Source organism: Kryptolebias marmoratus, linkage group LG11 (genome assembly GCF_001649575.2).
Source record: "Kryptolebias marmoratus isolate JLee-2015 linkage group LG11, ASM164957v2, whole genome shotgun sequence".
Classification (NCBI taxonomy): domain Eukaryota; kingdom Metazoa; phylum Chordata; class Actinopteri; order Cyprinodontiformes; family Rivulidae; genus Kryptolebias; species Kryptolebias marmoratus.
Window position 1 is genome coordinate 11,945,870 of NC_051440.1, and position 16,341 is coordinate 11,962,210.

The 16,341-nt window shown below is 47.2% G+C and overlaps 3 protein-coding genes across 5 annotated transcripts; 1 reads left to right on the forward strand and 2 right to left on the reverse strand.

Moving 5' to 3' along the window:
• Window positions 1–6: 6 nt before the first annotated feature.
• scamp5a (secretory carrier membrane protein 5a) lies at window positions 7–5,085 on the reverse strand. The gene is made up of 7 exons (XM_017406058.2): window positions 4,820–5,085; window positions 3,249–3,332; window positions 3,050–3,169; window positions 1,325–1,481; window positions 1,125–1,226; window positions 280–397; window positions 7–197 (listed from the first exon to the last, which is right to left on the reverse strand). Exons 2-7 carry the CDS (start codon window positions 3,253–3,255, stop codon window positions 9–11), a joined length of 693 nt encoding a protein of 230 aa, XP_017261547.1. The 5' UTR covers window positions 3,256–3,332; window positions 4,820–5,085; the 3' UTR covers window positions 7–8.
• A 1,021-nt stretch (window positions 5,086–6,106) lies between these two features.
• On the forward strand, window positions 6,107–10,977 carry parp16 (poly (ADP-ribose) polymerase family, member 16). Of its 2 annotated transcripts, XM_017406057.3 has the most exons (7): window positions 6,107–6,239; window positions 6,867–7,066; window positions 8,597–8,734; window positions 8,826–9,032; window positions 9,703–9,874; window positions 9,968–10,112; window positions 10,490–10,977. In XM_017406057.3, the coding sequence occupies exons 2-7, from the start codon at window positions 6,875–6,877 to the stop codon at window positions 10,623–10,625; spliced, it is 990 nt and encodes a 329-aa protein (XP_017261546.1). In that variant the 5' UTR covers window positions 6,107–6,239; window positions 6,867–6,874; the 3' UTR covers window positions 10,626–10,977. The 2 variants fall into 2 exon arrangements, with proteins under 2 accessions (XP_017261546.1, XP_037834301.1); XM_037978373.1 differs by lacking the exon at window positions 6,107–6,239 and having other exon boundaries at window positions 6,843–7,066.
• A 1,456-nt stretch (window positions 10,978–12,433) lies between these two features.
• si:ch73-330k17.3 (IGFBP domain-containing protein) lies at window positions 12,434–16,244 on the reverse strand. 2 transcript variants are annotated; one of them, XM_017405732.3, is made up of 4 exons: window positions 14,641–16,244; window positions 14,129–14,216; window positions 12,773–12,910; window positions 12,434–12,640 (listed from the first exon to the last, which is right to left on the reverse strand). In XM_017405732.3, exons 1-4 carry the CDS (start codon window positions 14,975–14,977, stop codon window positions 12,568–12,570), a joined length of 636 nt encoding a protein of 211 aa, XP_017261221.1. In that variant the 5' UTR covers window positions 14,978–16,244; the 3' UTR covers window positions 12,434–12,567. The 2 variants fall into 2 exon arrangements, with proteins under 2 accessions (XP_017261221.1, XP_017261220.1); XM_017405731.3 differs by having other exon boundaries at window positions 12,724–12,910; window positions 14,641–15,295.
• Window positions 16,245–16,341: the final 97 nt, after the last annotated feature.

Genomic DNA, 16,341 nt, shown 5'->3' on the forward strand with positions numbered 1-16,341 from the left:
CGTCTGTCCTACATAGGGTCGTCGTAGTTGTAGGTGGGAGCTGCCGAGTACTGGTTCTGCTGCATGGCTCCCTGCGCGGCTCCCATGGCCGCCTGCTGCGCCGCCTGCTGGACGTGGGGGTTCTTCCAGGCGCCGGTGGCCCACTCCTCCTGGGCCTTCCCCAGGCTGCCGCCGCTGCCGCGGTAGAAGTTGTGGACCTGCGGGATCACAGCGCAGCGGTCAAGGAAAACAGTGTCACAGCGGCCTGCGCGCCATCGAGAGTGGGACCCGAACAGTCACCTTGGAGAGGGCGACGAAGGAGAGCACGGCCACGGCGGTGAACATGATGGTGGGGATCAGCATCACCACGGCCGAACCGATGTTGGTGCTGAAGAAGATGATGGTCGCCATCCAGCCGCTGAGGAGAGAAGATCCTGTCAGCCATTGTTTTCAGCACATCCTCACAGGTTTATACGGAGAAGCTGTTTATTTGGCAGCACACATGGGAAAATAAAGGTGCGAATTGGAGCTTTGATTAAAAGTTTAATCAAATGGCCGTTCGTTCCTCGAAGGAATGCCCGTCAAACGCCGCCTCTGTCGTGATCAGAGCAGGCGCCAGGGATGACTCTTAGCTACTGCCACGCCCGCCTTATTAGCTCAATGTCTGCCAAACTGACTGCACCAGGCTGACTCCAGGTCGACTCTGGGTCGACGCTCGTTAAAAAGCGCCCAGTTCATCAGATATTTTGCTAACAGGCAGACAGAGTTGACTCCAGTAGTTAATAGCAGTTTTAACCCATCGCTCGGAGCGCTGTGTGGGCCCAGGCTGATGCTCAGCTACTACCACACCAAATTTATTCACAGGTGGCGGCCATCTTGGATAAGGTTGGCTTGAAATGTTTGATTAAAACAGACGGACAACATGGAGATGCTTCTAAGATAGGTAGGTAGGACTTTATTGTCTCTTGCTTTGTAGGCAGCAAGAGCAATGGCAGGTAAATACATTATATAAAACAATTCAATATTAATACATCACAACATCCATATAGCTCCACAGTGTGTCTTACAGCCCCCAGCTCCCCGTTCTCTGACTCTAATCGTAACAAAGCATGCGTTACGTTGGATAAACCTCTGAAAGCTCTTACCAGACTCCCCAGCCGGGAATGCCAACAGTTTGGATAATACTTATCACCACCTGAGCCATGAAGACGAAGAAGAAAGCCATGAAGTTGAAGGAGCTGTCGGTCCTGCACAGAGGGAATGACTGACTCAGTATGAGATACATTAAAGTTGTGTGTGTGTGTGTGTGTGTTTGTGTGTGTGTGTGTGTGAGGACGGCACTTACTTAAAAGCCTTGTAGATGGGCCTAAACCAGCAAACGTAGGAACAGGGAGTGAAGAGTATGAGCCAGAGGAAGGCCATGCCGAAGTTGGTGGCTCCCCCGCCTCCACACATCCACGCCAGGCAGCCGATCAGATTGACGGCGAGCGTGGCGGTGTTCACTGAGCAAAATAGAAGACGCCATCGTTATGAGACCGGAAAAGGAAACTCTTACCGGGTGAACGTCCTGTAAACAGCAGTACCTCTGTGAGCTACGGCTGCTGGTTGGAGACACAGAGCTGTGAGAAAATGCACAAGTTTTCACTTGGAATCACCCCGAACGGCGAGTTTGCACTAAGATGAAGCGCCGGAAACATTGAGGCCTCCGGCGCTCTGTAATGACAGGAACCAGACAGGGAACGCTCCCAGATGACTCTGGGACTATCAGGAGAGCAAACGTGTTGGAAAACTCCTGTCCTCACGTCCGTCCAGAACGCTTTTTGAGGTTTGTGGCTTGAGCCGTAGTTTAGGAGGACCTGATCGCTTCGGAACTAATCTAAAACGTAACGGGTCAGCCCAGCTAAAGTTCTCATGTTGTTATAAAACTAAATCTGACTCCCGTTTCTCTGATTTAGGTTAAAGTTTGTGTTAAAAAATAAGATAAAAATCTGTCTACCAGGCTAATCTGCAACAGTGTTTTGTTTGTTTATATTTAAATATATTTTAATTATATCTGCAACTTATCTGGCCTTGAATCAAAAACTACACATCTTAGGCTTAAAATCTCCTGTTTGATTGTATATTTTTCCTCACACTGTTCTCTGCGCACATGCGAGATATAATCTCTTCCCCCATTATTTAGTGTGAATGTCTCTTTTCGTCATTTGACGTCGTTTCTGTATTTACAGATCAAAAGCAGCTTTTTGTTTAATACTAAAATTCACATCAATAAACTGAATGACTCCGCTTCAGCCTGACCGTTCCGTTGTAGAGCTGGTTGTAGTTTTCGTGTCGTCGTCCTGCTGGAAGGTGAGCCTCCGCCTCAGGTCTCAGGTCTCTCAGGTTTGTCCTGATATTTATCTCCACCAACTCTGAGCAGCTTCCCTGTCCCTGCTGCAGAAAACCATCCCCTCAGCATGATGCCGCCGCCACCGTGTTTCACAGTGGGGGTGCTGCGTTCAGGTATTTAGGCCAAACATTCAGTTTTGGTCTCACCTGAGCAGAGCACCTGTACAGGTCTGCTGAGTCCCTACATGGTTTCTGACAAACTCCAAACTGGAGCCAGATTTAGAAAATGTCTCATAGTTGTCCCGACCTGAGGACCTCTGCAGATTAATGCTCTCCTCTCCCGGCCTGCCAGTTTAGGCGGTCGGCCATGTCTCGGTAGGTTGTGCTGTTGTGTTTCCATTATCCCACAATGAACAGAGCTCTGTGAGATGTTCAAAGCTTTAGATATTGGTTTATAACCTAACCCTGTTTTGAACGTCTTTGAACAACTCCATCCCTGACCTGCCTGGTGTGTTCCTTGGTCTTCATGATGCTCAGTGACAAACCTCGGAGGCCTTCACAGAACAGCTGGATTCTGCTGAATATGAACCGGGGCCGCGCCTTTTTCGTTTTTTTTTTATTTGTAACTGCGAATAGCTTTCACCTCCGCCTCGCGACGACGCCCGACTTCGTGCTCGCTTGTCACATGAAATCCCAGTAAACGCGATCAGAAACTGCGGCTGCATCGAGCGGGAACACTCACAGAGCCAGAGGTAGTAAAGCCTCTTGCACATGGTGCGCCGCTGGTCCGGGATTTCGTTGAAGTCCTGGTAAAAGCACGGCTTGAGCGGGATGAACCGCGGCAGTGGCGGGAAGTTGTTTTCTAGGACACAGAAAGAGAGAACTCGTGAGGAGACGTCCACGGGTCGCCCAGACCAGACACAGAGCTGAAGGAAGCTTACCGGCCATGGTTGCTGCTCGGCGTTCTCCTTCTCTTGCAAACAGGAGCGCAGACTCGGGTCTTGGCTGCCGTTAAAAAAAACAAACTGCGGGAGGGAAGCATAACGGGTCAACTCAGAACCTGGAGACATTTTATCCAGGCTAAAGATGAGGTTTAAAGGTTATCAGCGGGTCAGATCGAGTCTCCGGCGCGTCTCATTTTGCTTAAAAAAAAAAAAAAAAAAAATGAGTCCATTTAGTGAAGCCGAGAAATTCAGGTTTGAGTTTTGACATGAAGCAACTTGAGTCACAGAGTTTGCGTTTACGTGTCGTCTCTTTCTGCGTTTTCTTTGTTTCGAAGTGAAACCTTAGTGGCTCTCGGGTCAGGTTTTTTTTGTTGGTGGCTTTTTTAGCTGTTTTAATGGATTCTGATAAATGTATTACAAGAAAAAAAATAATTAAAAAGCTGATGTTAAAGAGTAAGGCATCTATTTTTCTCCTGTATGTCACTGAGAGAAAGTAACTGGGCCGAATCCAACTAAAACTCAGATTCATTTCAGTATTTTCTCAATAAATACTGATTGAGGTCAGCTCTGACCTCACTATGTGTCTGAGTTTAACAACCTGGTTTAGGAGGTTTCTTCTCCTGACATCAGGACCGCTGCAGGCCTCAAGGATCTGCACTGCAACCATCCTGATGGGACCTCATTTGGATGGGAAATCATCTGGATAGGACTCCTTATCCTTATGGGATCTCATCCTGATGGGATCTCATCCTGATGGGACCTCATCCTGATGGGATCTCATCCTGATTGGACCTCATCCTGATGGGATCTCATTCTGATTGGATCTCATCATGATAGAACCTCATCCTGATGGGACCTCATCTTGATAGGACCTCATTTCGATAGGATCTCATCCTGATGGGATCTCATCCTGATTGGACCCCATCCTAGTAGGTTCCAGTTGATGAAGCTGTGTCAGATCATCCACCCATCCTGGAGCAAATCGGTCATGATAAGCAGAACATTAAGCAGCTGTATCATGTGAACTCTGTGAGTCCGGCCTTGTCGTTCTCCTTTAAATGAACCCCACACAGGAGGCAAATCTGCAGCCTCCACAATAATCTACATGCATATATATATATATATATATATATATATATATATATATATATATATATATATAACCCATCTGAGTGATAAATTGTGTCCACCTTCCTCATCACCTGCCGCCCTCCTCCTCCCTGGCAGAGCATCATGGTGGATGTTGGTGGTGGGGTTTGAAGGGCATTTGCTCCTTCCTCGGTGCATGCACGCACTGAGGCTGCTCGCTGCTGGTTTGTTTCGTGCACGGCGATGCTCGGGCGTCGGGCAGCGATGCAGCAGCGGGAGGACACGGTGCATCGTGACGGAGGGGCGTCCTTCAGCCTCTGAGTCACGGTGCGCCCTCCTCATCCTCACATTAAACACATTTCGACCCTTCACAGGCAGCCTTTTCATATATATATATTATTATTATTATTATTTCTGATATGTCTCCACCCCTAGCTGGTGAGTAATGAATAAAAAAAGCAGTGATTTAAACGTCCTACCTCCAGTTTAGTCCGTGAATGTGGCTAAAATCCCTCCGCCCGTTTCAGCAGCATCCTACGGGTTTTTTCTCCGCGTTAAAAGACGCCGGCGGGAGGCGCCGAACAGGCCGCTGCTCGGGCAAACACGTCCCGTTATTCCTCAAATGATGGGTTTGGGAGTCAGAAGCCGTCACGTAACGCCTTTTTTTTTCTTCTTCTTCTTTACGCACGCGCCCCCTCTGCTGGGTCGTACCCGCGCGGGAGGTCCGTCAGCGGATATAGAAAAAAAAACAAAAAACAAAAAAAAAACAGCACTATAGATTTGTTGCGGGCCACAGCTGACCAATCAGAAAGGGGGAAACATTTCTCTAAGCCCCGCCCCTGAGGGTGTAAAAGGCGCGCTGATTGGCTGTATGTTTGTAGCGCTAATCCGTGTATTTCTGATGGCGTCAAATCAAGGCATTTTTTTTCAGGTTTTGCAGCCTTTGTTTGATTTTTTACTCATTTCTGTAGGATTCCCAAATATAAAAATCATTATGAAAATATAAAAACCATAGTTGCAGAGGTTGGGTCATGTTTGCACCTGTTACCTCAATGATTAAGCAGGTTAAATATCATTTCAACCATCACATTTATTTTTGGAGTAATCTCTGTTGGCTGAACCACTTCTTATAATTTAGTCTGCTTATATTCAGAGTGTCTAAAGGGAGTTCAATCAAATGTGTTTGTTATTATTATTATTATTATTCATATTATTATTAATTTTCCAGCCCAGTGAGTGTAGGCAGACGTCCTCACACATCTTTGTTTAGAACAACTTACAGTTTCACAAATCTGCCATAATAAATAAGTGTTGCCCTATAATGAATAAAGAGCAATCATAGTAGGAGGAAGGTAAGGATGCTATGAAGTGTAAAGATGTGCATGTTTTTTTTTGTTTGTTTGTTTGTTTAATAACTGATAAATTAATGGATTTGTTTTTGGTGGTTTTTTAAACTGTCTTCATCTGCGTAAACTCAAAAAGGAATATGCAATTTGACAACAACACAAACAAATTTAAAGCATAGAAAACAAAAACTTGTAGTTTTTGTCTCAGGGATCTTTGTGTCCCATGAGCTGCCTTCTCGTGTCATCGTAAATTATAGTTTTCTCACCGCTTGAGCGTCGTTAGAAATTTTAAAAAAGAAGGAAAAAATGTATGTAGTTTTATTGCCACACGCTTTTGCTTCTTCCAGTTTGAATCGTTTAAACTTTCCAGCGTCTTTCTGTTTTATCTTTAATATCCCGGCAACTTTTTTCGTGTTTGTTCTTCGCTTCTCGTTCAAGCCGGGAGTTGTGAGAAAAACAAGCTTTGTTCTGTCCTTGAACGCAGCAGCGATTAAGCTAAGCTAACGTTAGCTTCCTATGGTAGCGTAGTGCTATGAGTTGAGCCTAACAGAAGGTAAGGACAGCCAATTATTTGCTTGTAAATATATGTGTCCTACAGTTACCCTGACGTGAACCAACATGAGTGTTAGAATTTTATAATGGCCACTTTTGTCGTTACAGGCTGACTTTTTTATTTATGTCGCAGCTAATGCTAGCTTAAAGTTAGCCGTGTAGCTAACTTTCAACAACTCACTTTACAGCTCCGAGGCACCCAAACAACGAACTGAACCCGGAAGTTAAATGACAGCCTTAAAAACTGTGCCTTACATTTATACTTTTGTGTCAACAGAGGACTTTACGTTGGTTTTAAAGGGTTCAGCAAAGTTAGCTAAAACTGTTGATTAAACTGTTTGTGACATATGGTGTTATGGCAAGTTTTGTATCCCTGCAAAATGGCCCCCCCTCTTTGAATCATAACTGAGAAGCCAGGTAGGTATGCAAAACAAAAACAAGCAAGATAAACAGAAAATAAAGCTTTGTTGATTTTATGAAGAACAAAATAGATAGTTTAAACAATAATGCACTAAATAACTAAAGTGATCCTTGTCTATTGTCCTTCATACATGTCTGCTTTTGTTACTTATTGACGTCTCACCGGCTGCAGCCACTTTCTGTTTGTTGTCTGTCTGTGTCTGTGCAGTGCTGGGGATGCAGCCACCGCTGCCACCTGAGGCTGTCAGGGAGCTGGTGAGCTCCTGTCTGCACAGAGACCCGGCGGCTGCAGACCTCCGCTGCAGCCTGTTCGTTGCCGCCGCTCAGAGCTACAAGAGGGACTCTCTGCTCAGACCCTTCCCTCCTCGATACGCCAGTGGGGTGGACTGTAAGGACTTCGAGGAGCTGGTGAGGGCTGCGATCGCTGACTAAAAGGGGGCTTTTTGAGGTCCGCGTAGCGGTTCTGCATCACAGAGTTCAAACCAGAGAGGGAGCTCTCTCTCCCACTCTGTGTCTGATCAGAGTTCGTGACGCCGTGGAGGATCCAAAACAGGCGCAACATCAACAAGCAGGCGTGCGTCAATGAGAAGATGTGCCGCCTTTGAAATGATGCAGGTCTTCAGCTGTGCAGTAGATCAGGGGTGGGCAGCCCTGGTCCTCGAGGGCCACTGTCCTCCATGTTTTACTTGTTTCTCTGCTCCAACACACCTGATTTGAATCAATGGGTAATTAACAGGCTTCTGCAGAACATGAAGAGGTGATTTAACCACTGAATCAGGTGTGTTGGAGCAGGGAAACAAGGAAAACATGCAGGATAGTGGTACTCAAGAACCAGGGTTGCCTACCTCTGCTGCAGATCTTCCTGAAACTCAGCACACCGGTGTAAAATCACATCAGCTACAAGAAGTAAACAGAATGAAAGCGGAACGAGGCAGAGAAGTTAGGAGGACGAGTGTTGGACAGACGAGTCGTCAACATTCAGGCCTTCAACATCCTGTCTTTCTAAAATAAAGGAACAACGCTGGTGTCAAACTAAAACATTCCTGACAATTAAAACCAGCACAATGATACACTGTAGGATCCAGACTGGAAGGAGCTGAAGATTCAGGGGAAATCAGGATATGTTGCCTTTAACTCAACTTAAGTTGGTGATTAGAACATAAATTTGGTTCTACATTTCCTTTATAAAAAGCAAAGCCAGAAAGTGTCAATGTGGACATCGATTTACCGTGTCAATACGTTATGAAGGTAGTTTTCTTGATAAATTGAATAAATTCTGGCTAAATTGTATATTATATGGTTAGGGTTCCACATATATATGGAAGGGTATTTTAGATGCTTCTTTTGTGTTTCATGGTGCAGTTACAACATGCACACGACTCAGGCGTGCTGCTACAACAAGACGATCGATTCCCGTTTTGATCGTGGCGGCGACTGCCCGCCGAGTCACGTGCTCACGTGACGAGCGCGCCCCCTCTCTGGATTTAACTCTGTGCTCTGCGTACATGTCCCACTCCGCGTTCACAACATAACCTGGGTGAGGGCGCGATAGTTAAAAACACACACTTGGTGGCAGTAATGGGCTGCAAGCGCTGCTGTTTTAAAAAGAACGTGGGACGTTTTATATTGTGTATTTTCAAACCATTATGACGTCTTTGCTTATGTTTAAAGACACTGGGGCGACACTCAGGTATGTTTTAATTTTTTTAAAGATATAAGCACATCATTTTGCATTTCTGATGTCTGCGCAGATGCAGAGTTATATGGTAATTTTAGGTCATCGTTGGGTCTTTTAAGTCGCGACTAAAGAGACTAAATCTGATTGTTTTTCATGCTGAATGTTTCATCAATCTAAAACTAAAAACAAGGAGAACATTTTTAATGATGTGTGTATATGTTTAATGCTAAAAATACTATAAGAAGTTGTTCATTCTGTAGTTGGCAGATGTGAACTCCTTGCCCGGTGTGAGAGACTTGGTGAGACTACGACCCGGAGAGGGAGATCATCACCTGGCTCTCGTCCACTGGGTTCTGTCCTCAAAGAGCTTCGCTGTGAAGACGCTCCAAAGGGAGGAGGTACTTGCCACAAATGGAAGACGCGTATGCCGCGGTGCCTTTCAGCGCTTGCCGTCCTGTTTACGCTTCGCCTCATCTCCCCTCCCGCCAGTACGCCGAACTCTGCAAGCTGACGGAGAATGAAGGAACCCCCGCACCCGTGCCAGACTTCCTGTTCGAGCTGGAGTACTCCGATCCCCTGAACACCAGGTTCGAAAAGACGCGGGACGGAAGGGACGTCTTTTATGCATTCCACGGGAGCCGCCTGGAGAACTTTCACTCGATCGTTCACAACGGGCTGCACTGTCACCTCAACAAGGTCTCAGCAGAGGACAGCACCCAGCCTGTCCCCCTCCCTGTAGAGTTATCTTTCCAATAGGGGTGTAACGGTGCAGGTGACGGGGAACTGCTCCCGTCTAGAGGCGGGCGCGCATTTTTTATTTCCCTCCGTCTTGTTACCAGGTAACAAAATGATACGGCAAGCAGTCGTGTCATAGAATCAGCACTTTTACGGCAAACCATTTGTGTACTTCTTTGATATGATTTTGTCACAGCAGCATGTAGCAGGGCGGGGAGCGGGGCGGAGGTTCCACCTTTTCTCTGTTCTGTGTTTTCACGCCCAGCGACGTTCAGCTCTGCATTGAGTTTTATTTTGCATTAAATCTGGGTCAAAATAACTGAAGCAAACACTCCTCGGGTTTTATTTTTGTTTTCGTTTGACACATGGCCTGTAGGTTACTGTAGTACGTTTTAAATTTTACAGTGAAGTAACTTTGCTGCTACTAGTGACGGTGCTTCATTTTCCTGTTTCTGCGTTTTGGAGACCGAAGCATTTGGCCTTTTGTTTTTCTTTCTGAACCAAACCACGACTTAGCTGCACCTTTACACCCCTATTATTCAAAAAACAAAACAAAATGGTAGATGACTTCTGCGAGTTTGGCAGGAAATCTGTATCTGTTGCCAAGTTTCGCCCCTCTGTGTTTGTGCAGAACTCCGTGTTCGGAGAAGGGACCTACCTCACCAGCGACCTCAGCATGGCGCTCCTCTACAGTCCGCACAGCAGCGGCTGGAGGGAGAGCCTCCTGGGTCCGCTGCTCAGCTGCGTGGCCTTGTGCGAGATCATCCACCATCCAGACGTGAAGTGCCAGGTGAAGAAGAAAGGTGGGTCCGAATGGCCGCCGTGACCAACTACTCCGATGCTTCAAGTCTCTCGCTCATTTCCACACCCCTCCCCTCCGCTTTGCCTCGTTTCAGATTCCGACATCGTGGACAGGCAGCGCTCGCGAGCAAGGAACAGCGAAGGAGGCGACGTGCCGCACAAGTACTTCATCGTCACCAACAATCAGCTTTTACGAGTCAAATATCTGCTCGTCTACTCTCAGGGGAAACACCCGTCCAGGTAGGAATGTTTAGACAAGGTGGGAAAAAAACCACAAAATTAGTCAAGTTTATTGTGTTTAGAAATTAAAAGCTGCGTGTTAATAATTAATAAAGTATTAAATGTAAATAAAGAAGTGAAGACCTGACGACAGCTGCACTAAATTATTTTTTTAGCGAAACTGAAGCTTTCAGTTTACAGTTAAACTCTTAATAAAATGTTTTTGGGATGAATGTCTAAAATATCACTAACAAGTATAAATAAACAAGAACATGGAAGAAGTCTGGACGTTTTTATAAGAGTCATGTCAGTAAATCTGTAGTTTTTTCAGGAGGATCTGCATAAAGAGCTGGTTTTCAGCTGCTCTCTCTCTCTCTCTCGTGGTTTTTCCTCCTCAGGCGTTCCCTCAGCAGGCCGTGGCTCCTCAGGCACCACTTCGCCGTCATGATGAGTCTCTACCTCCTGCTCTTGGTCTTCATCGGTGCCTTTAACTCCGCCCTCTTCGCGTCCTTCTGGAACCGACTGTTCAGGTGACGGGGCGACCGGCGGTGCCTTCCCGACCCGGCTGCGGGCCCCCGAGTCAACGCTCGCGCGCCTCTAAGGCCGCTTCTCTCCGCCGTAGCGCCCTTCTTTGTTCATACAAATAGTTTTATTTACTGTTAATAAAAAAAAAGCAATGTATCTTTCTAAACAGCGGGTCTGGGGACACTGATTCAGCCGAGCGTTTTTAAGAACATGGACGGTTTCTAGAAGCGGCGGCGCAGACCTCAAAACACGCCGCCTCGGTTTCAGCTTCTGTATCTTAACGGCAGTGAAGGAAATAAATCTTGGTTTCCTCCAGATGTCTCTGTCAGCTTGTTTAAGACAAATAAACCCGTAAATTACGTAAGTGTTTTGATTGAGGCCGGCCCGCTGTGGTTTCCTGTTGTTGTCAGGTTTTTGTGTTTGAACAAACTCTGACAGGGGCACTTTTTATGACAGCTGGCACACACACACACACACACACACACACACACACACACACACACACAATGCTCTGTTATCAGAGGCTTTTGTCAGTAAAATAAAAAGCTGATAACAGAGGCGGCGTGCTTTGACCGCAGGTCCTGTCGTCCCTAATAGACACCTGATGAAAGGAGATGAAGTCACAGAAGCTGCAGTGATATAAAATCCTGGCTTCACATCATCTATACTTTTAAAAAAAGAAGCTATTTTTGTTTTAATTTAAAATGTCCCCCTACGTTTAGCTGGGAAGCACGCTGTAGGCTCGAGGAAGAGAAGATAAACACTGAATTCATCCATAAATCCTAAAGGATTTAAGAGTTATTCTCTCATCAGCGGTCGGCTCCTCCTGCCTCAGGAGATCACCGAGGACACGTCCAGCTGGCTCCAAGATGAAAGCCAACGCAAGCCTTTTTTTTTTTTTTTTAAATTCTGGCCTGAAAACGACTCCCTCCTTGCAAAACCCTCCCGATAAACTTCCTCCCTCAGAAGCAGCTCGAGTGGTTCGAAGGCCAGAGAACAAGCTGCTCATTGTTGTGTCCGGAGCTCATAAACGGCCTGTTATTCAATAACTCTGAGGGGGGGGTGCTTTTAAAGCTGAGGTCGGGGCTGACGGAAACGTTTCTGTCCAGGAAGAATCCGAGCTCCTGCAGGTCATTCCTAACACTAGTTCTTATTAAAAGCGTCGGTTTACTGGATGAGTTATGTGATGTTGATACGTGAGTGAAATGGGTTTTATTTGTCATTTAACCACATGTGATGGACAACATCAATGATGTGTCGCCTTTAAGGAGCTCTGTTTCATTACAGATGTTTTGTCGGAGGCTAAACTTCCCTTCTGAAGCCTCGTTTCTGTCAGTCGAGCTTCCTCTGAGAGGAACGCAGCCGTCTTAAACATACTTGTATTTTCCCAGAGCTTTTAAGTTAAAATCCATCCATCTATTTTCTTTACCCGCTTCTCCATTCCGGGTCGCAGGGAGCTGGTGCCTATCTTCAGCAGTCGCTGTATGAGAGGCGTGGGACACCCTGGACAGGTCACAAGTCCACCGCAGGGACACATAGAGACAAAAAACCATTCTCACTCACATCTATAGGGACAATTTAAGAGTTACTAATGGACCTAACATGCATGTTTTTGGTCTGTGGGAGGAAACCGGAGTAAAGCCACGTGAGCACAGGGAGAACATGTAAACTCCACCCAGAAAGGCTCCAGGTCAGGATGCAAACCTGTGACCTTTTTGCTGGGAGGCGACAGCTGTAACCACTGCACCACTGCACCACCCTTAAGTTAAAATGTCTGGCGTTAAACATGCAGGAAAATCAGACCACAGAGACGTTCATGTCTTCATCATTTTTTATTCAGACTTAAACAACGTGACGTTATAAAATGAGACTGTACAGTTTGTTTTATAAATGGATGGATAGCTGCCTTTCCCCCTCCGCCCCTTCGCTTCATGAGGCGTCCCTTCTCGGATCAGGAGTTACCTGCTGGCGTCCGGCTGAGAGCATTCAGGGACCAAACACACCAGTCTCCCCTCAGAAATACTCTGCAGGAGAACAGACAACAAGAGTCAGGGGTTGTTGGGTTTTTCTTTTGTATGTTTGCGCCGTCTCTGCGTTCCAGCCCTACCTGCTGGTCGCCGCTGCAGACGGGGTCGCTCAGGTGACTGTGCACGCACCGGCCAAAGCGCTGCAGGCAGGCGGAGTCGGACGAGGCGCAGGCGTGGCGGCAGGGAGGCGGCCGCAGCACGAGGCAGCTCGAGCAGGAGGTGTGCTGACAGGAGCCCTGGCACGCCTTCTTCTCCAGAGACACAGACCTGCGGAGAGACCAGGTCGGCTTTCAGGTGTGTGTGTGTGTGGCCATGTATTTGATACATTGTGGGGACAATTTTCCTAATATATACTACCTTGTGGGGACCAAAGCCTGGTCCCCACGAGGAGAAATTATGTTTTTGGGTTAGGGGTTAGGTTTAGGACTAAGGTGTGAATTGAGTTTAGGTTTGGTTTAGGGTTAGCTATGTACTGGTAATGGTTAGGGTAAGGGTCAGGGTTAGGCTGTAGTTAGGGTGTAGAAATGAATGGAAGTCAATGGAAAGTCCCTGCAAAGATAGAGAGACATAACATGCGTGTGTGTGTGAGAGAGACCCTAAACACCCACATAAAAGCAGTGAAATGCCCTCTGGCTGCCTGTTTTATCTGAATTTGGATATCTGTAAAGTTGCAATAATGACCTCATCCTAATCTGATCACTTCTTTTTGGGTTTTAAGCAGTTTTAAGATAAAAATAAAATTTAAAAGTCCAATGAATAAACTCACTACTATCAAAAGATTTGAATTCAAACACAAGCAGCACTAAAGAAATCTGGTTTCATTATTTCTCCATCTAGGGGTGCTGCAGCACCCTCCACACCCTTGTTGGCTTTAAAAAAACATGCAAAAAACATAAAATATGTCTTTAAAGGGATAGTCCGGTCATTTTTGAAGCGGCGATCAGTCAGATGGGTGCTGTGAACTGTTTGTCAGGTTTTCCGACCCTCTGGTGCCCCGAAGGCGAGCGTTCAGTTAAGTAAATAAGTAAGTACACCCCATGTTACGAACCGCTACGATATCAGTCGTATCAGGGCACGGAGGATGAAGGCTGGGCCAGTGTTTATCGTTTTCAAGGCTCGGAACAACTCTTTCCTTTAAACCTGAAGTATCGCTACATTAGTTCATATGAAACGTTTAGTTTGTGGCCGTTTTCCCAACCGAACAGCATTTGTGTTGCCACAGGAACATACGTGTGCTAAACGGAAACCGTTATCCAATTCAGCACCATCTGCAAATACGCCATCTATCTACACTCAGCCCTCATACATGGAGCAGGGAAACAAGGAAAACCTGCAGGCTGGAGGCCCTCCAGGACCAGGGTTGCCTACCCCTGGTGTGGAGGTTTGATATCAGCTCTTTCACAGCGGTATGTGGTTTTGGAGGCAGTCGTTTTAAAAGCCCGATAAACCGCGTAAACCACCGGCTTGTCTTTAGGTTCCCCTCACCTGGCTGAGCAGACGGCAGCGGGGTGGGCCTGACAGTAATCCTTGGTGCACGCCGGCTGGCAGCTCTCTGGCTCCCGAGGTTCGATCACTGCACGACACAAAGCTTACCTGAGAACACTTGAATCTGGGAGAAAAAAAAACACACTTTGCGCTTTTTAAATCCCGAGCAGAGAAGCAATCCGTCGCAGAGCGTCTGATACGGCGTCGGCAAAGGTGACGAGTTCTTTTCATGGTGGCCAGATAAGAAGAGTAATTACGCTGAGCGGGAAACCCTTTGGATCAAAGGAAGCCTCGAGCCGACTATCAGTCTTCACAGCTCGTAAAAGTGCTCTCACCACACTGACGTTCCCACTACAAACAGGGAGGAACTCTGAGCAGGTTCACGTTCAGTGGCAGATGAACCCGCCTAAAAATGTGCATTCACCACTTGTTATTTATGCACAGCATTCTCGTGGGTTTGTTCTACCCGAGCAAATTTCTGATCCCAGTTCTTAAAGCCATCCTGATCTCACCGGCCTTGCAGACCCCCCGCCGCTCCGCCTCCGGTTTGTCGGCGTCCGACTCCTGGTGAACGCACACCATGCCGCCGTCGCACTTCCCCAGGTAGTCCCACGTCCCGCCGCAGGCCTCCCCGTCCGCCCTGGCGCAGGCGGGGCAGCAGCCGCAGACGTCCGTTGTCAGCCCGCCCTTGCAGCGCAGCCTCAGGGCCCGCCGGGTCGAGCAGTGGATCCGCTCGCAGGGCGGGCAGTGAAGGGCCTGGAGCTGCCGAGGATCGCCGCCGCTGCCGCCAGGGCTCTCCTTGGACCCCAACACCCCTAACGGGCCGCACAGGAAGAGCAGCAGCCACATCTTTAACGTCAACCGGGTGTTATCCTGAGCAGGACTTTTACACACACACACACCACAGTGGCCTCAATTTATAAGCCACAGCCTCCACTAGCAGCCAATAGATGAGGGCCAAGGAGGGGGGTTTCATCATCCCCTCACCTTATCTCCGCACTATCAACGCCACAGTTCGGTTTCGGAGCGCAGCGAGATAAGTGCCACCGAGAAGAAAACACTGGCCCCCTTTGTTTTTGGAGTCACGTGACCTCGAGGAAGGAGCGATTAACCGCGCCGCACGCCTGCAATCAGGTCACAACCCCGTTTCTCAAAAGAACAAAAGGATCAGGTTATCTGATCGAGACGCCTCAGAAGTGTCGTACCTGCGGGACGCGGAGGGGTTTGTTTGCCTTCGCTTCCCGCCTTTTTTTTAAAGGGTGGAGAACGTCTGAAAGGTCCCCACATAAAACATGAAACCCTCAGTTTGGTCACTTTTGTTTTTTTTTAAAGATTTTAAAGCCAATCTGTTTTCGAAATCTCCTGAGTAAACAAAGTTTTAATGAATTAAAGGCCAGACATTCACGGAAATAAAGGCTTATTCAGCTGAAATTTGGAGAACGTGAGCTGAGGATGACTCTCAGCTACTACCACGCCCAGTTTGAGCTCAACATCTGTTTTGGCTCTGACGGCCATCTTGATTTAGGTTAGCACCTGAAGCTCCTGAGCATGCAGCTCTGCTCTCTAACTGGGTTTAGGTCAGCAGCCATGTTGGCCTCTTTACACTTTTCTTTTTTTGTCTAGTTTAAATCTTTTCTGTGGTATAGAACCCGTGCTTCAGGTGTCCTTCCCCTCGGGCCCCGTTCTCCCGCTGACAGTGGCTGATTAACCAATCGGATCAGATGTCGTCCCCTCTTTTGTATTTTTTTCGAGGTGCGTCCAGAGAGAGACAGAGAGAGAGAGAGTCCCAAGCGTGCCTCCAAAGTTGTATAAAAAAAGAAAAAAGATAAATTTATTTTCAAGGAAACCACCGAGTAACACTGATTACACCAGGAGTGAGCGCTCTAAAGTCCAAAACCCGCGACCCCCCACCCCCACCCCACGGCGAAGAAGAATCCGACAAACGAGACGGTTTGGAAAACAAGGTTTCAAAGCAGACATGTTGGCAATTTGCTGGTGCTACAATTTCTCCCCCCCTCCCAAATAACAAATTCAGGTGGTACACACCCATGTAGAAAAGTGACAATGTTTTATATCAACTTACAAAGGGCTGGATGTCAAAGTGCAAGATGCCTGAACCCCCCCCCGCGCCGTCAAAGTGTCGAAATCAGAAATGGACTCTCGGATACAAATCTCTAAAATTATTGTTCGGGCCGTTATGGCTTTGTATTCAT